Source organism: Boleophthalmus pectinirostris, unplaced genomic scaffold (assembly GCF_026225935.1).
Source record: "Boleophthalmus pectinirostris isolate CB_2022bp ecotype Guang Dong unplaced genomic scaffold, ASM2622593v1 HiC_scaffold_8, whole genome shotgun sequence".
Lineage (NCBI taxonomy): Eukaryota > Metazoa > Chordata > Actinopteri > Gobiiformes > Gobiidae > Boleophthalmus > Boleophthalmus pectinirostris.
Genome location: NW_026571515.1, coordinates 6409785 through 6437215, shown reverse-complemented (window position 1 = coordinate 6437215; position 27431 = coordinate 6409785). Strand labels below are relative to the sequence as shown.

At 39.0% G+C, this 27431-nt stretch overlaps 1 protein-coding gene across 1 annotated transcript; it reads left to right on the top strand.

Moving 5' to 3' along the window:
• The first annotated feature begins 194 nt into the window (after nucleotides 1-194).
• LOC110164396 (solute carrier family 26 member 6) lies at nucleotides 195-25839 on the top strand. The gene is made up of 14 exons (XM_055165649.1): nucleotides 195-303; nucleotides 390-529; nucleotides 3626-3790; nucleotides 8673-8825; nucleotides 9875-9957; nucleotides 11635-11791; nucleotides 15454-15567; nucleotides 15671-15748; nucleotides 18290-18385; nucleotides 19493-19599; nucleotides 20970-21045; nucleotides 23200-23289; nucleotides 23374-23511; nucleotides 25807-25839. Exons 1-14 carry the CDS (start codon nucleotides 195-197, stop codon nucleotides 25837-25839), a joined length of 1539 nt encoding a protein of 512 aa, XP_055021624.1.
• Nucleotides 25840-27431: the final 1592 nt, after the last annotated feature.

Below are 27431 nucleotides of genomic sequence, written 5' to 3'. Positions count from 1 at the left end.
AATGTCACTTTAAAAGACTAATAGGTACAGATCTTTTTAACTAAATAAATACATCAAACAGGGTAAGCAATTGATCTTATATGTCATGTTTTATTGTAATTTCTTTATTTATTGTGATAAATATTGTCAGTTTGCTGTAAATTAATGACTTCCAATGGGTGTGTATATCATTTTCTCGTTCTTTTTTTTCAGGTATGGCCAATGCGATGATGGTGGGGGTTCCTCCAGTTTACGGTCTGTACTCGTCTCTGTATCCTCTCATCATCTACTTTATCTTTGGTACTTCCAGACATCTCTCCATTGGTAATATACATTTTTATCTAAAATACATTCAAAATTTAATACACTACTTATAACACTATACTAATTATTTTGCGTTCATACTTCAGGTACATTTGCGGTCCTGTCCATCATGGTTGGTTCTGTCACTGCAGAGGTGGAACAGAGTGCGGCTGGAACAGAGGCCGACGTGGAGGCAGCCAAAGTGAACGTGGCCATACAGGTCACCTTTATCTGTGGACTCATTCAGGTAAGAGCGGTTTCTGTGTGGAGGTTTCATGTGCTCCTTGTGTCTGAGCGGATATTTTCTTTCAGAACTATCACCCATTGCTCCAGACAGACAAGTTGCCGTTGAAGAAATGGGCAAATTAACCTTACCAGATTGATATGTGTGTTAAGTGACGTCTACTCACTCTCAATCTGGAACGTGTCTTGTTGAAAGCGATGAGAAAACGCAGCACATCATGACGACTGTTTGTATTTGATTGGTCAAAACATCAAAACAGCAGAATGACCCGAAAAATCGACCCTCTGTTAAATCCAGTTGAGACAAAAGCACAGACACCTTTCTTGTCCACAAATGCACAAAGCACTTGGGTCCAGTCAAGTGGTAACGGAGGGAAACAGGGGCGGATTTTTTACATTCAAATGTCTCTTATTCAGAAACTAGAGGGACTATTGAAATAAGTAAAGTATCAGAATGTAGGAAAGAGTTACACTCCAACAGGGTCAAGTTAAACCTGTGATATTCTTTCAAGTTGTTGACAAAAAATGTAAAAACTCATGTCGGTAACGGAGGGAATGAAATATGCAGCACTTTTTGGGCAATAAATCCAAACAGTGATAACTCTTGGTTCTCACTTACATATCCTTAACAAACTGGTTTGAATATTTGCTTCATATAGTTTTCTACCATATGGTACAAGATTAGGTTGAAAAACCTCTTACTTTTTGAGTCATGAGATTTTTTATTAAGAAAGGTCATGGTAACAGAGGGAAAAGTAATGGAGGGAAAATTGTGCAAACAAGTAGAAGGTGCATGATTTTACATAATTTGTCAGTTTTTTTCTTCCAAACACTTTAATATTACTTCAAAATGAAAGGAAACTATTTCTATAAAATATATGTCAGTCCTTCCAAGCAAATTTTTAATCATTTTAAATAATTTTTTTTAAAAATCCTCTCATGTACCTTCATCAACAGTTCAAAGATGGAATAACACAAGATATGATGAAATACATCCATTTATTTACATGATTTGCAGGTCTTTGAAATTTGGGAAATAATTTTTGTTCCATGTTTCATACATGGTCTGTTTAAAACGTATGTAACTTTAGAAGCAAAAATGGTACAGAAAAAAGGTCAACAGTTTCATAAACTAGAGTACATATGTATCTGTTCAATACATTTTTATATCAGATGCATTAACTTGAATTTTTGGCCTTGCTGTTTACTTCTGCTTGACCGGGCCCAGTTACCTTCTACACATTGTTCACAAATAAAATAATCTGTTCTGGTGCTAAAATAGTCTGAAATACGTCTGTCGCTGTCGCCTCTCACAAATATCGCGAGAAACCATCTTACTGTGCGAAGCTTAGGGGCAAAAGCAATGGACACATTTTCCCCACGTGTATAAATTTACCCTTAATCTTTTTGTACACTTCCCAAACACTTCTCTTTGATGAAAAAAGTCTTCTGAATATGATTTATGACGTCTTTCTACTGTCACAAAATATATCTTTAACTAATCGATTAAAAAAACTCAATGTACCTACTATAATGTTACAGGTTAATAGGTTATTTTAAGGCCCAGTATTCAATATTGATGATTATTGATTCCATGAGGGAAAAACAGTTTGAATATTTTACTTCGCCTTGTTAAGCTGCACTCAGACCACGGCGTCAGGGGTTTACTCACAGACTCTATGGGGGACGCACATCGAGACTTGGTCAGCATTGTCTCTGCGCATCTTAAGCATTGACACAGATTGATCGTTCAGGGTCAAAAGCAAAGACATCGATCGAGAGGCGTTGTGATTTTGACTCAGCGATTTGAACACAGCATTAGTCCTTTCTGTCAATCTGCTGCACCATAATCAAGAAATAACAAAGACAGTTACTTCTACATGGTTCTTTATTGTCCTCATAAGGAAATTTGTCCTCTGCATTTGACCCATCTGTCAATACTACTGTAACTGTGGCATCTCCAGACTCATCTGGGCCCAGTCAAGCAGAAGTAAACATCAAGGCCAAAAATTCAAGTTAATGCATCTGATATAAAAATGTATTGAACAGATACATATGTACTCTAGTTTATGAAACTGTTGACCTTTTTTCTGTACCATTTTTGCTTCTAAAGTTCCATATGTTTTAAACAGACCATGTATGAAACATGGAACAAAAATTATTTCCCAAATTTCAAAGACCTGAAAATCATGTAAATAAATTGATTTCATCATATCTTGTGTTATTCCATCTTTGAACTGTTGATGAAGGTACATGATTTTTCAAAAAAAATAAAAAAAAATAAAATGTATTTAAAATGATAAAAATTTGCTTGGAAGGACTGACATATTTTATAGAAATAGTTTCCTTTCATTTTGAAGTAATATTAAAGTATTTGGAAGAAAAAAGCGACAAATTATGTAAAATCCTGCACCTTCTACTTGTTTGCACAATTTTCCCTCCGTTACTTTTCCCTCCGTTACCATGACCTTTCTTAATAAAAAAATCTCATGACTCAAAAAAGTAAGAGGTTTTTCAACCTAATCTTGTACCATATGGTAGAAAACTATATGAAGCAAATATTCAAACCAGTTTGTTAAGGATATGTAAGTGAGAACCAAGAGTTATCACTGTTTGTATTTATTGCCCAAAAAGTGCTGCATATTTCATTCCCTCCGTTACCGACACGAGTTTTTTATTTTTTGTCAACAACTTGAAAGAATATCACAGGTTTAACTTGACCCTGTTGGAGTGTAACTCTTTCCTACATTCTGATACTTTACTTATTTCAATAGTCCCTCTAGTTTCTGAATAAGAGACATTTGAATGTCAAAAATCTGCCCCTGTTTCTCTCTGTTACCACTTGACCGAACCCATCTGTAGATCTTGTAGCTAATCTTGTCCAGGACTGTCCCAGCTGGAGGATTGTACCTGTGCTGTATGTTTTGGGTTGATGGGGGAAACCAAAGGAAACCCACTCAGACACAAGGAGAACATGTAGGCTCCACACTGAAAGGCCCGGACCCATCAAATCCAATCAATATTGTGATGGCTCTTTGTGCAAAGAGCATTTTCCTGAACTCAGGTCCATGAAGCGTCTTCCTCTTGTTGTTGTCCACAGTTGGCGCTGCTGTTGCTGGTGGGAGGAGGGGTGGCGCGCTGGCTCTCGGTCTCTGTGATCCGAGCGTACGTGGCGGCAGCTGGGGCCCATGTCATCATTCTGCAGCTGCCTCTGATGATGGGCATCCAGACCCAGAAATACTCCGGAGTCCTGCCTTCCATATGGGTCAGAATGCACACAGTAACATTAGTACATTTGTTTGAGATTTGTTTGTTTTCAAGCCTATTTGACAGAAGATGCCACAACTTTTATACAAACATACTGGCACATGGTGGGCATTCTGTATATTAAGATTTTGCATCTACGTCACAAAACCACATGACCTGGTGTTTATGCTGCCATAGTGGAGGTCAAACTATCCATCTGGACTAACGTGTAGTATTTGTGTAGCGATAAAATTTTAATTGAATAACAATGGTTCTGACCTGTGTTTCTACTGGATGTTCTGCTAAAGAAGAAGACCAAAGTATCTTTTTATCGGATCTCAGCTGAGAAAGATCACCGACAGAGGTGGATAGTCACTGTTGGGCAAGTGACTTTAAAACTGTAATGTGTTATTTATGACTTGTTACTGTCATTTCAAAGTCATTTGTTACATTACAATATTACTGTGTTTAAAATGTAAAATATTACACGACTGTTGCAGCACTTTTAAGTTTCTCTCACCAAAAGAACTGTGAAGATGCTGAACTTTTGCGCCGTATTTGGACTGAACCAGGACTGAACCAGACTAACCAGGCCTGAACCAGGACTAAATCAGGACTAAACAGGACTGAACCAGGACTAAACTAGGTAAACTAAACCAAGACTAAACCAGGACTAAACTAGGACTAAACCAGGACTAAACCAGGACTAAACCAGGTCTAAACCAGGACTAAAACTAAACAGGACTAAACCAGGACTAAACCAGGTCTAAAAGGACTAAACAGGACTAAACCAGGACTAAACCAGGACTAAACCAGGACTAAACCAGGACTAAACCAGGTCTAAACCAGGACTAAACCAGGACTAAACCAGGACTAAACCAGGACTAAACTAAACCAGGACTAAACCAGGACTAAACTAGGACTAAACCAGGTCTAAACCAGGACTAAACCAGGACTAAACTAGGACTAAACCAGGACTAAACCAGGTCTAAACCAGGACTAAACCAGGACTAAACCAGGACTAAACCAGGACTAAACTAAACCAGGACTAAACCAGGACTAAACCTAGGACTAAACCAGGTCTAAACCAGGACTAAACCAGGACTAAACCCAGGACTAAACTAGGACTAAACTAAACCAGGACTCTAAACCAGGACTAAACCAGGACTAAACTAGGACTAAACCAGGTCTAAACCAGGACTAAACCTAGGAACTAAACCAGGACTAAACTAGGACTAAACCAGGTCTAAACCAGGACTAAACTAAACCAGGACTAAACCAGGACTAAACCAGGTAATAAACCAGGACTAAACCAGGACTAAACCAGGACTAAACCAGGACTAAACTAGGACTAAACCAGGACTAAACCAGGACTAAACCAGGTCTAAACCAGGACTAAACCAGGACTAAACCAGGACTAAACCAGGACTAAACCAGGTCTAAACCAGGTCTAAACCAGGACCAAACCAGGACTAATCTTAGACTAGAACTTGGAATCTAGGACCGCCCCTGAGAGAACCCTGAGCCCGTGGAACAGGGTGTCTGCAAGGCGCGATCGGGCGTCAGCTGCGGTTCACCCTGTGGAGCGCGGAGTTCTGCGCTGGTCCTTTCGCTCGCAGTCACCCGACGGTCTACATGGGCGCGTCTCCGGCATTTCATCACTGCTGATATCGCGGTGATTTTGGTGAATTTGTATAAAGAAAAACCCACCACTTCAATCCAGGTTAAAAAAAAAAGCATTTTAACGCATGTTACTGAAATTTGTACCAGTTAAAATATATATTTTTTGCTGTAATGCCGAAACATTACTGCGTTACAGCAGAAAGCAATGCATTACTAATTCATCACTTTTATAACGCGTTAGTCCCATCACTGTGGATAGAAGACATAAAAAGAGAGGGATGGAGCCCACCGAGTACAGTCGTCTGTGCAGTCAACATTTCATTTATGGTGCGGGACGTCCAAACAAACAAAGAAGGGATTTACAGTCAATGAAATTATAGCTACCAAAACAATTTTTTTCTCTTAGGTTTGAAGAATGATAACCCACTTTCACCAGATTATGTCCCATCATTATTCACGTACACCCCATCGACAGTGAAAGCCGAAGCAAAACGTTCACTTATTTCCTCTGAAAGAAGATCTAACATGAAAAAACAGATACTGGAGGTTGGGCACAGAGCGAGCGTTTATTAAACTAACAAAGCGATCCGTCGGAATTAGATCGGGATCTGTTCCACAACCCAGGAGGACGACTTTAGCTTTATACCTTTCTAATGACGGCTGATCTAACGAGCTGGCGATTTCGGACACTTTTATGTTGTTTAAAGTCGCCGTGATTATATTATAAACTGAATAACACCATCTGGATCAACCCCAATCTTAACCAAAACATTAAATCACACGCAAATCCTCAATAAAATGAGATGGTTCATTGCTCTACAGTACTGTGGAATATTACAAAAGCCATAACATCTCTTTGGAGACAGGAGACAAAAACAATATTGATTTGTGTCTGTCTTGGTTAACAGGCAGTACTTTAAAACAACTGTGTTCTTGACTACTTCCTCTTACTTCAGCGGTGGAGTTAAAAAAAACACTTAAACCAGCTCTTACCACATTGAGCCAAGGACAGTGCACTGCTCTCCGTCTCCTCTCAGTTATACTCAGACCTTGTTGTGTTTGAGAGCTCCACTCGGCAAAAGGTCCTGAGGCCACACTTTGAACACGCACCATTTTATCTTCAGCTTTATGTAACTGCTGCTCCCGAATATTAAGAGCCGAGGAGTGCCACGGCGCTCTGCAGTGTGTGTTCGAGAGGAGCGCACGGAAAATAGAATATATACAATTGATCAATGCTCTTTTAGTAGAGTTTTATTTCAGTAGGTTTAATGTATTTTCAGACTGCAGCCTGAAGTGACCCAAATCCGATTTTTTGGCCCCTATGTGACCTGTATCTGATCTTTTAATGACAGTCTGAACGACACAGATCTGTTTTTTTCAAATACAACCCAGGCCACTTTGAAATGTGCTCCTGAAACCGATACATATCTGATCTTTTGACATGCGACTTCAGTCTGAACGGTCAAAGCGCATGAATCCGACCTACACGTTATCAACAAGCCACAAACGTCACTATTCTGCGCTGAAGTAGGCGAAAAATTGTTAATGAACTCTGTGTCACTGAAGTGAAGCACATCACCACTCACCACTCTTGGCTCCGTCTCCACATCCACACGTTCCTTTCAACGGACGTCGCTGCCGCTGTCCCACAAAAACACCACGGCCAAAAACCTCGTCCTTCTCCTTCTCAATCTCCTCCTTAAAACAAGTAAGTTGTTCATGTTCTGGCTCCGGTACGAGAGGAACTTTAAAATCTCCAGGTGCTCAATGCTGCGTCCATGTTTGGACAACTTCCGTAAACACAGAGACGCTCGCTGCGGTTGACGTCGTCGTCGTGTCTCCGGTGTCACATGCGGGACACTTTTGGGCCGTTTAACGTTCACACTGGAGTCACATACAAGTTGCATTTAATTGGAAATGTGAACGACCTCGCAAAAACATCGTATTTCACAAAAAAATCAGAATTAGAAATAGCCTTAGTTTCAAAACAAATAAGTGAGATATTAATAAGTTTGCCTGGAATCCAGAATACACAATTCTCCAATACCAAATACCAAAGGTGCAGTTCAGGTGGATGTGGCTGACAAATGGGTGTGATTGACAGGTGTATTAGCCAATCAGGAACACGCATGGTCTGTCCGTATTAAAAAAAAAATATGATTGCTTATGAGGAAGAGAAAGAAGGGAAATAAATATCAAAGGAGACTGAAAAGCAAGGCGGATTTCTATCAGTGAGTGAAGCAGTAAACTTAATCGTTAATCTGAGGTGAAAGAAAGTGCCACCGCTCAGTTTCATTTCTCTCCAGCGACTAGGTCAGGAATCGGAATACACTAGACGGTTTGCAAGAACCTCAGAAGATGTAGACCGCGCACCAGCCAATCAGTGAAGAGCTGTGAAGCCGTGATGTCAAACTCAAGCTCCTGTCTGGGTCCCTTTTGTAGTACAGCACAACAGTAAACAAAGCGTCGAGATGGATGTAGACGAAGCCATACGCTCTGTGTTGACAACGATTCCCGAGATCGAGGATTTAAAGCCGGAACAAAGAGAATGTTATTTAATTTTATCAAGGGGAAAGACGTTATTGCCCTTCTTCCTATGGGATTTGAAGCATTACATACGTCACGAACAAACAGCAGCGATTGATTAAATAAATAAAAGAACCTGCCTACCGTTGAGTGAACGAATCCTAATGCTGCGAGGTCAAACAGTTCCCACGAAGTGAAACCAGCTAGAAAGAAATATGACTTTGTTCAAAATGATGGGTGACCAATGAGCTCCTTCGTTTCACATGTGTCACTCAAATAAACGTTACGATTGGACGATCATGTGCGGCTCTGGCTCGAGGTGCGACAGAGGGTTTGGGCACCAGACTGCATAAAAAAAATACAGAGAGATCAATCTAGATTTGCCCAATAACAGGTAAATATCAAACCTATCATATAGAAGTCCATGCCTATAGGTAAAGTAATGCATTTATTGACTTGTGTACAGCAATTTTCCAACAAGGTGGCAATGGCTTTCACAGAAAAACAAAATCTGGTTTGTCTGTAACAGTTCTCAACCAGCACATAGACTGCCGTTATCCTTGGGCAAGACATTTCTCCCATCTCGCCTTTGCACAAATGAGATGTGTGAGAGTTGATGGTTGGTTTTTGATAAGGAAGTTTAATCCCCATTTCCATCAGTAAACCATAGTAGCTACAGGGAAAATACGTGTGGGGGGAGTGAATCAGTAATGCCTTGTCTGTTTAAATGCTGGTGTTTTGTTGGGTTACAGACTCTTCGGGACGTGCTGTGTGGGGCCTCCTCCTCTCTGCCTGCTGCTCTGGGCTTGTCTTGTGTCTCTATTGTGGTTATGATCGGAGGAAAACTACTCAACGACAGATTCAAACACAAACTCCCTGTGGCCGTGCCCTGGGAGCTCATCACGGTAACACTCATAAATTCTGATTTGACAACTGTTTTTGTCTCATTTTTCATAGAGCGATGTCAGGTTAAAGTACTTTTTGTAAATAAGTACAGATGAGTGTGATAGCTTATTTAGTTTTATTGGGGTTTTATTTCCTCAGATCAGAAGGTAAGCAAAGGCGTGCCTGGTTAGTACTGGGCCAGCAGTGGCTTTAGTGGAAACTGTAGTGTTGTTGCTGGTTGGAGGAGTCAGTGGCACAGCTTGGCAGAATTTCTTATTGAATAATATAATAAAGAGCTTTGGGTGTCTTGAAAGGTGCTATATAAATCTAATGCATTACATTATTATTTAAATACTTTCTGAAATGTTGACCTTTAGATATTTTTGTTATGTCACCTATTTCTACTGAAATGTTTTATGGCAAATTTTAACAACGGTTTTGTGTCTGGCATAAAACTTCTTCCAAGTTTAATGAAGCAGTAGAACTGTTATGGTGACCTCAAAAATGAGAAGCCAAAGGGGGAGACGCTGATTACAAAGACGTTCTCATAATGATCAAAAACTCTCCACCGTGTTTGAGTCTGAGGGCTCTTCAGAAACGAGGCCACAAACACTCCACAGAACCTGACCTGTTTCTGCGATCCTCATGATGATGTCACTGTAAGACCTGACGCTCCTGATCCCACAGACTTACTCAAACTCTTACATAAGTCCAAATGAGTCACACACACACACACACAGAGAGAAACAGAGGAACGAGAGGCGAGCGGGCACCGCACTGTCATCCATCTGGGACACAATACAGATTCTGATCTAATGTTTGAAATAAAAATGTTCTTTTCACAGAATTGGAATTCAGATTAAGAAGTTTGACTAGTTTAGATTGAAATACTGTATGTATAGGTTCTAGAAAATGTTACTTGCTTCATATTTCCAACAAATGTATAATTTATTTTGTGTTCATATTTCTGACTAATTAAACGTTATATATCTTCCAGTGCATCTTCCATGGCAGATCATTTTAATTGAAATAAATATCAAAAACAAAAAGGTTTCTTGTTGTGTTTCAGATCATTCTGAGCACCCTCGTGTCCGTGCAGATGGACCTGTCCGGGTCGTACCATGTGCAGGTGGTGGGACACATTCCGAGTGGGTCAGTACAGCCATTCAGCGTCCGTCACTGTTTGTCACTGTGTTCACTGTTACATCACAGAGCTGCTCACAGAATTATGGACAAATATGCGGAACAATGTGTGGAACAATAACAACAAACAGTTTTATGAAACACTTTTTGTTGTCCTTGCTAGTTGAGGACCAATGTGCTATAAAATCTCTTAATGGGCTCATATTTTCTGATCTGTACGGTAATATCATCACAAACTTATCCGGAGATGTGTTTTGTTTCATTCACACATGTTTAACACATAAACCCTGCATATTTAGATTGAGTTCTTCTCTCAAACTGGTGCTGTCACATGGTAATAAAGGAAATGTTAAACTCCCTACACCTTCACTAGAATCATTTGGTTCATTTCAGCTGTGGAATTGCCCCCAAATGAGTTAAAAGGTTCAAGCTTCATGACAAGATGGAGCAGAGCATTTTGACCATTGGAGATGTAAACAGATTAATAATAAAGGATTACTCAGACATGTATGAATGAAACAAAACACGACTCCAGGAATATTTTTAATGAGGTAACAACAATGTAACATGACTTAAAGCTCACAAGAGTCAATTTTGTGTAATATAGGACCTTTAAAGGTGCTCAAAGTAACTTTTTTGGTGGTGGTGGGGGTATCTTTATGGTATCTTACAGAAATGTTAGTGCTTTGTCTGAAATATTCGACAGCCAGGCATTAAACTTAACTACTTCCATAGAGACAAATAGGCAGTGTTGGGGAGTAACAGATTACAAGTACCGGAGTCACGTAATCAGAGTACAAATTATGAGTAACTGTATTCAGTTACAGTTACTGTTTCAGTGAGTGGTAATTGGATTACAGTTACTTTGTTGAAATAAGTGGATTACATGGCGGTATTATCCTGTTTTCACATTTTGGGCTATATCCCTTTTTTTTTTTTTTTTTTTTTTTAGTAATTCCACTCATTGCCGAACACTAAACCAGGTCTAAATCTGGATTGAACCAGGACTGAACCCAGGTCTAAACCAGGACTAAAACCAGGTCTAAACTAGATCTAAACCAGGACTAAACCAGGACTAAAACCAGGTCTATACCAGGTCTAAACCAGGACTAAACTAGATCTAAAACCAGATATAAACCAGGGCTAAAACCAGGTCTAAACCAGGGCTAAAACCAGATGTAAACCAGGTCTAAACTAGATCTAAACCAGATCTAAAACAGGATTTAAAAGGACTAAACCATGCCGTGCGGACCGTGTTTCCTCCTCTTCTATCAATAATATTTTTAATTTGGTTCAGTAAAGGCTGGGCTTTTTATTTTCTTTTATCACACAAAACATCTTATGTGAAGATGTCCGAGTCTTTGCTTCTCTACAGAAAATCAAGTAATCCAAAGTATTCAGATTACGTTACTCGCTTTAAGTAACTTAATGGATTACGTTACAAACTACATTTTGGGGTATGTAATCTGTAATTTGTAGGGGAATACATTTTAAAAGTAACACTCCCAACACTGCAAATAGGTGACATCGCTAGGACACGTTACAGGTCACGTCTGTGGAGAAGTGAAGCAGCTACTGACCAACTCTATGAACTCTCAGCTGCTGATTTCCAAACATGCTTTTTCACTGTTTTATACATGACAGGATGAGTGTACAAAGTTGACATTGCCTCGTCTTTCTCCTCAGCCTCTCTCTCCCCCGCCTCCCCGCTCTCCCCTCTCTCTCCTCCCTCTCTTCTCTCCTCCTCCCCAGCCTCTCCACTGCTCTGGTCGGGTTCAGCTTCCTCTCTGCAATGGGGACCGTCTTTGCCCAAAAACATGGATACAAAGTGAACCACAACCAGGTACTGTCCCCGTGCGTTTCACTGAAGGATACACGTTACATTAGTCATTTACGCTGACATTTTTTAGAGCTCAGACCTTAGATTATCACATTTTTATTAATACATTTATTAATCTCAGTTATTCAAAACAATAAAAAATGTCTGTCTTAAATTAGTAATTAGTTTCCTGATTATTAACAACACAGACTTTTAATCTTTGCTATCTGCATTACTATCTACTTAAGATCATATTGGCACCAACTCGTTTATCTTATTGTTTAATTATTTGTTATAAATTACAAGAACATTTAGTCAGAAAATTTCACTTTGGAAGAACAAATATTTCTATAATTACAATTTCAAAAGCAAAACATAATGAATAACAGTCAACAATAACAACAAAATACGCAAAAGTGAAATATAAACTTGAATATTAATTAAACTGAACTATTTACTATCTGTATTACCGTTCATTCTCTCAACTTGCCAGATTCTATTGATACTTTGCAGGGACATCATGCCGGGGGTGTTCTACATGTACGTGTATGGCCAAATTGTTATCACAGTGACACAATACTCAGACAGAGCAGTGCCTGCAGTTAGCACTGGCGATCAGCTGCAGAGTATCTGTAGGTAGTAGGATTGTTTTAACATAGGCATATACGTCAGTCACTTGTACTTGGCCTAGTAGTGGAGTTCTAGTAGTAGTAATTAAGGTAGCAGTACTATTAATAGTAGTAGCAGTAGGTGTAGTGGATGTAGTAGTGGAGGTAATAGTAGTGGAAGGTGTAGTAGTAGTAGTAGCAATTGTATTTGTAGCAGCAGCAGTAGTAGTAGCAGTAGTAATACTACTAGTAGTAGTAATTGTTGTAGTAATTGTTGTTTTCGTAGTTGTAGGAGGTAGCAGTAGTTGTAGTTGTAGTTGTAGATAGCAGTAATAGTTGTAGTTGTTGTAGTAGTTGTAGTAAATAGTAGTAGTAGTAGTAGTAGTAGTAGTAGTAGTAGTAGTAGTTGTCGTCGTAATAGTAGTTGTAGTAGGTAGCAGTAGTAGTAGTAGTAGTTGTTGTCGTCGTAGTAGTAATTGTTGTAATAGTAGTTGCAGTAGTAGTAGATAGCTGTTGTAGTAGAAGATAGTAGTAGTAGTAGGTAGTAGTAGTTGTGGTAGATAGCAGTAGTAGTTGTAGATAGCAGTAGTAGTAGTTGTAGTAGATAGCAGTAGTAGTTGTAGTAGTAGTAGTAGTAGTAGTTGTAGTAGATAGCAGTTGTAGTAGAAGATAGTAGTAGTAGTAGGTAGTAGTAGTTGTAGTAGTAGCAGTAGTAGTTTGTAGTAGTAGTAGTAGTAGTTGTAGTAGATAGCAGTCGTAGTAGTAGTAGTAGTAGTAGTAGTTGTAGTAGATAGCAGTAGTAGTAGTAGTAGTAGTAGTAGTAGTAGTTGTAGTAGATAGCAGTAGTAGTAGTAGTAGTAGTAGTAGTAGTAGTAGTAGTAGTAGTAGAAAGCAGCAGTTGTAGTAGTAGTAGTAGTTGTTGTTGTTGTTGTAGTAGTAGATAGCAGTAGTAGTAGTAGTAGTAGCAGCAGTTGTAGTAGTAGTAGTAGTAGTAGTAGTAGTAGTAGTAGTAGTAGTAGTAGTAGATAGCAGTAGTAGTTGTAGTTTTGGTAGTAACAGCATAGCAGTAGTTGTTGTTTTAGTAGTATGAGTATATTGACAGTCCTAATAGTAGTAATCCCAAGTCCAAACTCAAACATTTTATTTTTCCACGCAGTACTGGTCCTATTTTTCCCACTTCCAAATGATGTCACTGTCAGACCTAATTGGCTCCATCCCAAACGAAGTGACAGCTCGGATCTGCTGTTACACAATCCCCATGTGTCTGTACTGTGGAGGAAAACACACACGGCTCTGCTGACGAAACCGACCGCTCAAGTATCCAAACACGGATTCAGACATGAAAACACGGGGAATTTTGTCTTTATCCAAAAGCAATTGCAGTTTTACACCGTAGACCAGTGATGGATCCATTTTTGTTACTTAAACGAAATTGCATTGTGTAACTTTTCTGGTGGAGGGTCCGGCAAAAGCTTTTCTTCGTGGAGATGTTATTGTTTTGTCTGGAATGTTTCACAGTATTGCATTAAACCTTTCTACACGGCAAAAAATCTGGGCCAAAATTTAAGACGTAAACACTTAAATTGATCAGAAAATTAGTCCGGAATCTTGGACATAGGACCTCATTTCCTACTGAGTCAGAGCGTTGGAGACGTGTGGAGACAGTTTTTTAAAATATTCCATCCAGTCCTTGTATTTGCAGAGGTCGCTGGTGCTAGGCTAGTGCATGTCAATGGCCATAGTTATCCTGCCACTAAAAACAGTCTTACCCACTCCACAAAATCTATTATTACACCAGACTGTCCAATGTAAATGTCTGTGTTGATAGAATAATGTTTGAAATAAATCTAACCTCGCATTTGAAGGATTTATGTCTGAGTAGCAGCAGTGAGTTGGCCAGGCTCGTGCCACTTACTGCCTCCGCTCAATTTCATTTCTCTCCAGCGACTAGGTCAGGAATCGGAATACACTAGACGGTTCACAAAAACCCCGGAAGTGTGAGTTCGGGCACCAGCCAATCAACGACGAGCCATATGTTCTGTGTTGGTAACGATTCCCAAGATCGAGGATTTAAAACCGGAATAAAGAGAACGTTTGGTGAATTTTATCAAGGGGAAAGACGTTATTGCCCTTCTTCCTACGGGATTTGGTGCATTACACATGTCACGACCAAATAGCAGCGATTGGTTAAATAAAAAAAGTACCTGCCTACCGTCGAGTGAACGAATTCTAACACTGCGGGGTCAGACGGTTTCTACAAAGTAAAACCGGCTGATGAATCAGGCTAAAAGCGAGTTGCAATTCCTGATAGAAAGCTTGGCAGCGGCGGACTGATATATGAGAAAATAGTCCCTCAACATGCGACGATTCATGCGATACAAGGTTAGTTTTATTTCAAACATTATTCTATCAACACAAACATTCACATGGACAGTCTGGTGTAATAATAGATTTGATTCGGGTGTTTTGTGGAGTGGGTAAGACTGTTTTTAGTTGCAGGCTAACTATGGCCATTGACATGCACTAGCCTAGCACCAACGACCTCTGCAAATACAAGGACTGGATGGAATATTTTAAAAAGTGTCTCCAACACTCTGGCTCACTAGGAAATGAGTCCTGTGTCCAAAATTCCAAACCGTCCCTTTAAAAATAGCGAAATTATCTGTCCATGCATTTTACATGATGAGTTATCTTAAAATATACTACCTCTAGACTAGAATTAAGCCGTCTCTGGTCTAGTACGTACATAATAAATCTAAAAACAAGATGAATAACCTGATATAACTTTTAAATTCTTGGTCAGACCAGAGAAATTTGCAGTGCATCTTCATGGAGACCAAACCAGACCAAGTTACAATCAGAATGCCTGTTTTGGTTTGTTTTTTTTTTAGGTATTTTTGAGTTATAAAATTAATAATTGAATTGAATAAATATAAGGTAGATCTGTTATCGTGGAACTTTCCAGGCAGAGCAATGACATCTCCATAAAAACAAGCAGTTGATGCGCCTGTTATACAATGCACCTTTAGTAAATAAATAAATAAATACAATAAAAACGGCTGTAATGATTGTGTGCAGGAGCTGTTGGCGTTGGGTTTGTGTAACTCAGTGGGATCCATGTTCCAGTGTTTTACCGTCAGCTGCTCTTTCTCCAGGAGCAACGTGCAGGACAACATCGGGGTCAAAACTCAGGTCAGCCGTCACAAGTCATTATACCAAATATATCTAAACAGAACCCGTTTCTTTTACGGATTTGTGTTGTATTCGCGCTAACACGAGGCTTCGCTGACGACAGATGGCTGGTTTGGTGTCGGCTTTGATGATTTTACTGATTCTGCTGAAGATCGGACATCTATTTGAACAACTGCCAAAGGTAAAAAGAAAACAAACAAATGCTCGTGTCATGAAAGTCCTACTGCGAAACATTTCAACTCCGTGGGGCTGCTGAATAGACCGTATATATATAAATGGAGAGTGTTGGGGAGTAACAGATTACATGTACCGGAGTTACGTAATCAGAGTACAAATGATGAGTAACTGTATTCGGTTACAGTTACTGTTTCAGTGAGAGGTAATTAGATTACAGTTACTTTGTTGGAATAAATGGATTACACGGCGGTATGTTTCTGTTTTCACATTTTGGGCTAAACCAGGACTAAAACCAGGACTAAAACCAGGACTAAACCAGGACTAAACCAGGACTAAAACCAGGACTAAACCAGGACTAAACCAGGACTAAAGCCAGGACTAAAACCAGGACTAAACCAGGACTAAAACCAGGACTAAAACCAGGACTAAACCAGGACTAAACCAGGACTAAACCAGGACTAAACCAGGACTAAACCAGGACTAAACCAGGACTAAAACCAGGACTAAAACCAGGACTAAAACCAGGACTAAACCAGGACTAAACCCAGGACTAAACCAGGACTAAACCCAGGACTAAACCAGGACTAAACCCAGGACTAAAACCAGGACTAAAACCAGGACTAAACCAGGACTAAACCCAGGACTAAACCAGGACTAAAACCAGGACTAAACCAGGACTAAAACCAGGACTAAACCCAGGACTAAAACCAGGACTAAACCAGGACTAAACCAGGTCTAAATCAGGATTAAAACCAAATTAAAACCAGATTAACACCAGATTCAAACAGGATTCAAACAGGACTAAAACAGGACCGTGTCTCTTCTTCTATCAATAATATTTTTAATTTGGTTCAGTAAAGTCTGGGCTTTTTATTTTCTTTTATCAGACAAAACTTCTTATGTGAAGATTTCCTCGTCTTTGTTTCTCTACAGCAAATCAAGTAATCCAAAGTATTCAGATTACATTACTCACTTTAAGTAAGTTAATGGATTCCGTTACAAACTACATTTTTGGGTTTGTAATCTGTAATCTGTAGGGGAATACATTTTAAAAATAACACTCCCAACACTGTAATTGGACATTAGTTGCCTCGGTCATTTTGGTCTTAAAATGTTTGTATTAATCCGCTCTGTATAATGTTTTGTGTTTTTTGTTTGTTTTTTACCTCCGCCAAGGAGGTTATGTTTTTGCCGGCGTTTGTTTGTTTGTTTGTTTGTCTGTTTGTCTGTCTGTTTGTTTGTTTGTTTGTTAGCAACATAACTCAAAAAGTTATGGACCGATTTTGATGAAATTTTCAGGATTTGTTGGAAATGTGAAAAGGAAGAACTGATTTCATTTTGGGGGTGATCCGGAAGAAATCCTGGATTCTGGATCACTTTGAAATTTTATTTAATTTATTTTATTTTATCGCAATTTCTATAAAAAATGGGGGTAGTCCTTGGCGGAGGTCTGCGCTCTCTGACTGCTTTTCTAGTTCATCTTGTTTTCAGATTTATTAAGTACGCACTAGACCAGAGACGGCTTAATTCTAGTCTAGAGGTAGTTTATTTTAAGATAATTTGTCAAGTAAAATGATCTTGCTGCATGGCTCGATAATTTCACTACTTTAAAGTCATTTTCTGATAGATTTAAGTGTTTATATCTTAAATTATGGCCAAGCTACTTGCCTCATGAGCTTCATTTGACTGGAGCTGAATGCTGTGGGTGACTTCATACTCCCTTAGTCCACGAGTCCATTGTTTTCCAAAGACTGGGTCGCGACCCTTAAGTGGGTCGCAAGGGATTTTTTGGGGGGTTTCCTTGTCACAATCTGCATGTCGGTTTGTAATATTCAGTTCTGACACTGATCTGCTGTTGTGGAACACACTACAAAAACACAAACAGACCTCATCCCATTAGAAGTGTTGAAATATTAAGACATGTTTTGTATCATTTCTAATCTTTTTTTAATTATTTTACTGACTGTTTTGTTCCAATATTGCTGGTTCAATTGAATGTTGAAAAGAAAAAATAAATAAGCTACATTTAATGTCCAAATAGGCGACTTATGGATCCTTTAATTGCTGCTTCAGTTAATGTTTTTTTATTGTTTAAAACTTGAGTAATACTAATTGTTCAGAGACACGATCACTCAGTCAACAATAAAATATCCTCATTAATGTTCAATAATGATTAAATCCACCTTTATTTAGTGATTTATGAATAATGTCTGTTGACTTTGGTCGCGAAGGTTTGTGACTTTCAAAATATGGGTCCCTAGAAAAAAAGTTTGGGAAACACTGAACAAGTCCACTTAGTCCACAGACTATGTGGGCGATCTTACTTTGCTTAGAATGTTAAAAGTAAAATTTAAAGTAACTTTAAGCAGCTGCGCCCACACCACAAATATCCGTCCATCTCCTCTCTGTTAACCCGTGTCCTGTCCTCTCAGTGTCTGGTCTTGTGCGGTGTAGTTTTGCTGTACTTATATTGACGGTGTTTATGGCTCTATCGTACATAATATTGTTTATATATAGCTTATAATAATACACTTTGTGATTGCAGTGTGTGTTGGCTGCGGTGATTGTGGTGAACCTTTATAAAACTGTGACTCAGCTCAGAGACCTGTGTGAGCTCTGGAGGACCGACAAGACGGACCTGGTCAGTTACAACAGAGAATGTTCACACTCACACTTGATCCGTCAAACGCTTTTCTTCATGGAGATGTTATTGCTTTGTCTGGAATGATTCACAAACCAGACCAAGTTACAGGTCAGATCTGCGGAGAGGCGACCCCGCTCACAGTCAGAATACCCGTTTTTAGGTATTTTTGAGCAATAAAACCACCTGTAATTGAATAAATGTAAGGCAGAGCTGTTTAATGTCACACTGTGGAACATTCCAGGCAGAGCAGTGACATCTCCATAGAAACAAGAAGGTGGCAGACCCCAACCCGAAAAGTTACACAGTGCACCTTTGATTTAACTATACAGAAGGACTAAATTCTCTAGTCTCTTGTGTTCTACTCATATTTATTAACTTTCTTAGAATAATTTTGTTAAAACGCCTTTATATGATTATAAACCATGAATCAGGAACATTCTTGAGTTTGAACTTTCAGAAACTACTGTCTGAGTTAGTGTCAGGCAGTTTGTTTTGTTTTTAGTTCTCCAATTTCTGCCTGTTATTTACATTTTTATGTGTTACCTTTAAAAATGCGCCATGATATTTCCCAAAATTCTTAGTAACAATGAACCTGTTTGGACAAAAAAAAACAGCATGTGCGTTAGTTATTACCCAGAGAAAATGCGACGTCACATTTTACAACCTAATTATTTGTATTATTTTATTCTTATTTAGCCTCTTTTACCATACAATGTCTGATGTAAAGAGCATTTATCTTTGGAATAAATTAAAGTTTGGTTAAGGCCATTTAAATTTTCTGGCAAAACATAAGAAAAACACAAGTTGAAGTAACATTATACTGTGGATTTAAACAGACTTAGACTTTATTGATCCACAAGGGAAATTATTTGTACAGAGTAGCTCACACGTCACAATATATTATAATAAAAAAAAGAGCAATAATATAAATGGTAATAATAAATAAGTAGCAAAAATAGCAAGAGACTGGTGTCAAATAAGGCATAATTATATAAATGCAAATAATATACACTGTTGTTTAGTGATATATAAGGGAACTATTGACATGAATGAAAGTCTCATAACTCACTTTTTAATGCTCACATGTCTGTATTTCTTCCCCAGTGTGTTTGGCTGGCCTCTTTCTTCTCCACTCTGGTCTTTAACCTGGACCTGGGCCTGGCTCTGTCTGTGCTCATCTCTGTGCTGTCTCTGCTCTACAGGACTCAGCGGTCAGTGTAGCTCACAATATTTCTGTTTACAAAGAATATTCAGCATGGCTTTCATTATATTTGGAATGTTAAGATGGAGTTTTGGAGATGTGGGTCACCAGCTCCTCACAAATGTTCAGCAGATGAGTCATTGTTTACAAAGCTTGCACTGTTCCTCATGCTGCTGAATAATCTAGACATTTTTATTAGCATTTTGTACATTTTTTTTTATTATGTTTTACATTTGTCCATCCATCCATTTTCTTCCCCTCCTCCGGGGCTGGGTTGCGGAGGCGGCAGTCTGAGCAGGGAGGCCCACACTTCCCTTTCCACAAACACTTCCTCCAGCTCTTCCAGGGGGATCCCGAGGCGTCCCCAGTCCAGCCCAGAGACATAGACCCTCCAGCGTGTCCTGGGGCTTTTACGTTTGTTACAATAGTATTTTTATTTATTACCTCCGCCAAGGAGGTTATGTTTTTGCCGGCGTTTGTCTGTTTGTTTGTTTGTTTGTTTGTTTGTTTGTTTGTCTGTTAGCAACATAACTCAAAAAGTTATGGACCGATTTTGATGAAATTTTCAGGATTTGTTGGAAATGTGAAAAGGAAGACGTGATTTCATTTTGGGGATGATCTGGAAGAAATCCTGGATTCTGGATCACTTTGAAATTTTAGTTAACATTGTGGTAAATGGGGCCAAAAATGTTGTTTCTCAATATCTCGGTTAATTATTGACCAAACCCCATGAAATTTGACTCAGGGATGGACAATGGGATCCTCTTTCATATTCCAAAGGCTGATCCGGATCTGATCCAGAAGACTGATTTTATCGCAATTTATATAAAAAATGGGGGTAGTTCTTGGCGGAGGTCTGCGCTCTCTGAGTGCTTTTCTAGTTTTTTTTTTTTTTTTTTACTTTTTTCTGTGTTTTTTAAACATGTTTTTATGTTTCTTACTTTTTTGTTTATTTAATTGTTTTTTACTTCTTTTTTTTTTTTTTACAAATTTTTTTATATATTTAAATTTTATTATTTTTTTTTTTTTTTTACAATAGATTTTTAAAACTTTTTTTCACATTTTTAAAACATGTTTTAAATTTCTAACTTTTTTCTTAAATTTTTTTTACTTCTTTTATTTCTTTTCTTTTCTTTTTTTACTTTTTTCTTTTAGTTTTAAAATGTTGTACCTTTAAAAAAAAAAAAAACATGTTTTAAATTTCTTACTTTTTTATTTTAATTAATTAATTTTTTTACTTTTTTTTTAATCTTTTTTTAAACCTTTTTTTAATTTTACTTTTTAAATTTTCTACAGTAGTTTTTTATTATTATTATGATTATTATTATTTTTATTTATTTTTTACACTATGTTTAATGTTTTTATTGTTTTCTTCTTTAGCTTGTCAGCTGCTCCTGTCATTCTGGGTCAGATAACAGACACGGGCCTTTATAGAGATCCGAGAGTGTTTTCACAGGTAACATAACACACATAAAACAATAAAATATAAAATAATAAAAGTGCAAAGAGGATGTACAGGACTATAGACTGAGACAAAGGAGCAGTAGAAGAAAAAACATGACATTTATGGTTATATTGCTGTTGTTTTATTTGACAGGACATTTGAGTGACTTAGAACAGAAGCTCAAAAACAATTTAAAGGACAGATATAAGTGTTAAGTTAAGACTTAAAACTAGGATTAAACTAGTACTAAAACTGCACTTAAACTGGAACTAAACCTGGACTATATCTGGACTAAAACTGGATTAAACTAGTACTAACCCTGGACTAAAACTGCACTAAACTGGGATTAAACCTGGACTTCATGTGGACTAAAGATGGATTAAACCAGTACTAAACCTGGACTAAACCTGGACTAAAACAGAACCAAACCAAGTCTACATTAGGACCAGATCGAGCTCACGCCAGGACCTCGCTGTTGCATTTTACTCAAACGTGTGTGAATGAAACAAAACACAACTCCAGATATTATCTTAAAATATCTTATATAACTAAAATCTCTTCAGCCTACATGTCCCATCATGCACCAGGGGAATGTGAACATGTGACCTACACCTATGACTTTACATCTCGAGTTTGCCCTGATGAAGGCCAGAGGGTCGAAATGCACTGACGTGATTTTAACTTGATCTGTCATGTGGTATTAAAGGCCTTTAATTATTTTGTACTTTTTGAGTGTCTCAGTTTTTTCAACTTTCCCTGCACTGAAAAACACCAGCAAAACGGTAATTTTGCACAGTCTCTGTACATCCAAGTAGCACTCCTGCCCCCTAAAGTTTTGCACAACTCCAGGTCTGTTTTTGAGGAGGTAACAACATTATAACACGGCTTGAAGCTCACAAGAGTTTTTGCGTAGGACCTTAATTTAAGGATAAGAGACATTTAATCTTTGAATCATTCGTTCATTTGTTTTTCAATATAAAACCAAAAATAAGAAAATTAAAAAAACAACAATTTTCTTCATTATTTGTCTCCAAAACCAAAATGAAAAAAAACGATAATGATTTGTTTTTTCAGTTTTTGATTTATGTGTTTATATGAATAATGGAAAAAACGGATAACAACCGTTTCCCATTTCTGTGACTTAAACTGCGATGCTGGATTGAACCAGAACTAAACCAGGACTAAACCCGGTCTGGTCCCAGTCTCAATCCTGGTCTGGTCCTGGTCCCAGTCCCAATCTCAATCACGGTCTGGTCCCGGTCTGGTTCCGGCCTCAGTCCCGGTCTGGTCCCGGTCTGGTCCCGGTCTGGTCCCGGTCTGGTCCCAGTCTCAGTCTTGGTCTCAGTCCTGGTCCTGTTCCCGGTCTCAATCCTGGTCTCAATTCTGGTTCAATTCTGGTTTCGTCCTGGTCTGGTCCCGGTCTCAATCCTGGTCTGGTCCTGGTCCCAGTCCCAATCTCAATCACGGTCTGGTCCCGGTCTGGTTCCGGCCTCAGTCCCGGTCTGGTCCGGGTCTGGTCCCGGTCTGGTCCCAGTCTCAGTCTTGGTCTCAGTCCTGGTCCTGTTCCCGGTCTCAATCCTGGTCTCAATTCTGTTTTCGTCCCGGTCTGGTCCCAGTCTCAATCCCGGTCTCAATCACGGTCTGGTCCTGGTCTGGTCCTGGTCTGGTCTGGTCTGCTCCTGGTCTGGTCCCGGCATCAGTCTCAGTCTAGTCCCGGTCTCAGTCCTGGTCCTGTTCCTGGTCTCAATCCTGGTCTCAGTTCTGGTCTGGTCCGGGTCTCAGTCGTGGTCTGGTCCCTGTCTGAGTCCTGGTCTCGGTCCCCATCTGGTTCCGATCTGGCCCAGGACCTGGTGTAGTCCTGGTTCAGTCCTGGTTCAGTCCAGCATCCCAGTTTAAATCACGTAAACGGGAAACGGCCATTATCCTTTTTTTTTTTCATTATATTATTCATTTAAACACAAAATCGAAAACTGAAAAAAAAATCATTGTCCGTTTTTTCATTTTGGTTTTGGAGACAAATAATGAAGAAAATAGTTGTTGTTTTTTTCATTTTCTTATTTTTTGGTTTTATATCGAAAAACTTATGAACGAATGATACACAGATTACCTTTGTCCAAATCTTTTATACATTTATTAAAATTTTTAGTACTTATTTTTGTCGTCCAGGCCAAACCAGTCGAAGGAGTGACTGTTCTGTCCTGTTCTGGTCCACTTTACTTCGCCAACACTGACTTGGTTTTCAGCTCCATCAGAGAAGTACAGTTATTTATCAACAACGTATTAATGACATGTTTTTATTGTCACATTTTGCGTTATTGTACGTGATATTTTTCATTGCAGACAGTAAAGACTATGGTTCCGTTGGAGGGCCAGTTCTCCCCTCTCTCCTCGTCTTCTTCCTCCCAAACGCGATGCTTAGTCCTGGATTTCGGCTTGGTCCAGTTCGTCGATTCTATGGCCACGAAAACCCTCACCAAGGTAAGAAACATCACGTCGGTATTTGAGATTTTCGAGCAATAAATTCTGTATCATGACACATAAAAAAGCGTGTGGTGTTAAGAAGGGAGCAGCTATTGTTTGCAAATGTGCGTGAGTTCAAGTACAGTTTTAGAGGCTGGAGTTAGTCATGTGTGAGTCAGAGTTCTAGTTTGTATTCAGATAAACTCAAAACGCTGCTCTCGAAATATGACATTTCCCCCAGCCGCAGGTAAAAACAAAACGTCAGGTGTTTTTGTAGTATTTGTATGTGTGAAATCAAAAGTCATTCTTAAATAAACAACTTTACTCCAGATTTATTTAGGGTGCATGCATTCACTCTTACATAAAGACTGCATCGAAACTGGGACTAAACTGGGCTTATATCTGGACTAAATCTGGATTAAACGAGTACTAAATGTGGACTAAACCAGTACTGAACCTGGACTAAACCTGAACTAAACCTGGACTAAACCCGGACTACATCTGGACTAAAGATAGAATAAACCAATACTAAACCTGAACTAAAACTGCACCATACTGGAACTAAACCTGGACTACAGATGGATTAAACCTGGACTAAACCTGGACTAAACTTGGAATGAACCTGGACTAAACCTGGACTAAACCTGGACTACATCTGGACTACAGATGGATTAAACCTGGACTAAACCTGGACTAAACTTTGGAATGAACCTGGACTAAACCTGGACTAAAAATGGATTAAACAGGTACTAAACCTGGACTAAAACTGGACTAAAACTGGACTAAAACTGGACTAAACTGGAACTAAACCTAGACTACATCTGGACTAAACCTTGACTAAACCTAGAGTACATCAGGATTAAAAAGTGGATTCGACCAGTACTAAACCTGGACCACATCTGGACTAAACATGGATTAAACTAGTACTAAACCTGGACTAAACCTGGACTAAAACTGGACTAAACTGGAACTAAACCTAGACTACATCTAGGCTAAACCTGGACTAAACCTAGAGTACATCAGGATTAAAAAGTGGATTCAACTAGTACTAAACCTGGACCACATCAGGACTAAACATGGATTACATCTGGACTAAATCTGAATTAAACCTGTACTAAACCAGTACTAAACCTGGACTAAACCTGGACTACATCTGGACTAAAGATGGATTCAACTTGAACTAAACCTGGTCTACATGTGGACTAAATCTGAAGTAAACCTGTCCTAAACCTGGACTAAACCCGGATTAAACCTGGACTACATTTGGACTAAAAATTGATTAAACAGGTACTAAACCTGGACTAAACTTGGATTAAACCTGGACTAAACCTGAACTACATCTGCACTAAAGATGGTTTAAACCAGTACTAAACCTGGACTAAACCTGAACTAAAACTGCACTATACTGGAACTAAACCTGGACTAAAGATGGATTAAACCTGGACTAAACCTGGACCAAACCTGGACAGAACCTGGATTAAACTTGGACTACATCTGGACTAAAAATGGATTAAACAGGTACTAAACCTGGACTAAAACTGGACTAAACTGAAACTAAACCTAGACTATATCTGGACTAAACCTAGAGTACATCAGGACTAAAAAGTGGATTCAACAAGTACTAAACCTGAAGTAAAACTGCACTAAACCAGAACTAAACCTGGACTACATCTGGACTAAAGCTGTATTAAACCAGTACTAAACCTGGACTACATCTGGACTAAATCTGGATTAAACCAGTGCTAAACCTGGACTACATCTGGACTAAATCTGGATTAAAACAATACTAAACCAGTACTAAACCTGGACTAAACCTGTATTAAACTGGAACTAAATCTGAACTACATCTGGACTAAACCTGGACTAAATCTGGACTAGAACAAAACCAAACCAAGCCTACACTGGGACCAAATCGGGCTCAAGCCAGGACGCTGCTGTTGCATTTGTGGTAGAAGCAAACCCCGATGTGAAAAATGTTCAAACTCAAACTTAATACAACCAAAATAAATAAAATAAATTGATACAAATAAATAAAGATGTCTGCCAGCACTCACACCTCACAGAGAGAAAGTTTCGGGTTCTTTCTGTGCAGAGTGTGAGTAGATTTCCTCTGAACCAGGGCACTCCAGTGTGTCTCTTAAAGCAGACTGTGTAACCTTGGAGAGCAGGATCTTGGCGAGCGCCTGCTGTAAGGTTAAGTGAGTGGGTGGAGGTGCAGAAGGTAAGAGCTTTGTGCATTTGTGGACGAGGAAGATGTCTGTGCTTTTCTCTCAATTGGATGTAATAACAGTTTGATTTTTCGTCTTGTTCCAGTGTTTTGATGCTTTGACCAAAAAGATCAAATAGTCGCCTTGACACTTTTTTCTTTATAAGCGACACACAGCAGCCGCTCTGACCTCCAGGGATGTAACGATATCCAAATCTCATGGCACGATATTTTTACGATCCGGTATTTATTGTGATATTTTGAGGAGACTAAAACAAAATTGTGAATATGTTACTTTTTCCTCTTAAAATGTCTTGACAAGACTTAATTCAAAGACGTAAAAGTGTTTACAACTGTTATTTCTTCATGTAGTTTCCACCAAACTGGAGCAAAGGATCATGGTCGATGTAGTTCCCTCTGTTTTTTTTAGCTATTGCTGCATCATAACAATGAATTTAAGCAAAGACGCTTGTGATTTGATATATTGTGATGGTCCATGATATTATTGAGAGACTTTGGACAATACGGTCTTATAATATTTTAGTTATTGTCATACCCCTACTTAGCCTGATTCATTAGCTGGTTTCGCTTCATGGAAGCAGTCTGACCTTACAGCATTCGGACTCATTCGCTCAGTGGTAGGCAGGTACTTTTTTAATGTAACCAATCACTGCTATTTGGTCGTGACATATGTAATTCGCCAGATCCCGTAGGAAGAAGGGCAATAACGTCTTTCCCTGTGATAAATTCACCAAACATTCTCTTTGTTCCGGCTTTAAATCCTTGAAGCCAACACAGAATGTCTGTCTTCGTCTACATCCATCTCGATGCTTTGTTTACTGTTGTGCTGAACCACAAAAGGGACCCAGACAGGAGCTTGAGTTTGATGTCATGGCTTCACAGCTCTTCACTGATTGGTCGGTATGCAGTCTACAACTTCCTGGGGTTCTTGCAAACCGTCTAGTGTATTCCGATTCCTGACCTAGTCGCTGGAGAGAAATGAAATTGAGCGGAGGCACTAGGTGGCGTCATCCTGGCTAGTAGTTTGCACCAAAACGGAGTAAAGGATCATGGTCAATGTAGTTCCCTCTGTTTTTTTTTTAGCTATTGCTGCACCATAAAAATGAGCAATGAACTTGTGATTCAATATATTGTGATGGCCAACAATATTATTGAGAGGCTTTTGACGATACAATATTATGATATTTGGTTATTGTTACACCTCTACTGGTTTCACTTTGTGGAAACTGTCTGACCTCGCAGCCTTTACTTTTTTTATTTAACCAATCACTGCTATTTGGTCGTGACGTATGTAATGCGCCAAATCCCGTAGGAAGAAGGACAATCGTCTTTCCCCTTGATAAAATTCATCAAATATTCTCTTTGTTTCGGCTGTAAATCCTCGATCTCGTGAATCATTGCCAACACAGAATGTCTGTCTTCGTCTGTTCGTTTACTGTTGTGCTGTTCCACAAAAGGGACTCAGACAGGTGCTTGAGTTTGACGTCATGGCTTCACAGCTCTTTGCTGATTGGTCGGTGCACATCTACAACTTCTGGGGTTCTTGGAAACTGTCTATTGTATTCCAATTCCTGACCTAGTCGCTGGAGAGAAATGAAATTGAGCGGAGGCACAAGGTGGCACCAAATAGGGCAAAGGATGGTAAAATGGTAAAAGGTCACATTTTTCTATAGTGCTTTTCCACCATCAAGGCACATCAAGGCTTTACAAC

Bases quoted from the DNA above. Each gene is read 5' to 3' on its own strand.
- LOC110164396 (XM_055165649.1), top strand. From the start codon at position 195: ATGGCCAATGCGATGATGGTGGGGGTTCCTCCAGTTTACGGTCTGTAC. The intron at 15,749-18,289 runs GTAAAAAGAAAA...TTGTGATTGCAG, and splicing joins TATTTGAACAACTGCCAAAG to TGTGTGTTGGCTGCGGTGAT. The intron at 23,512-25,806 runs GTAAGAAACATC...GTCTTGTTCCAG, and splicing joins CCACGAAAACCCTCACCAAG to TGTTTTGATGCTTTGACCAA.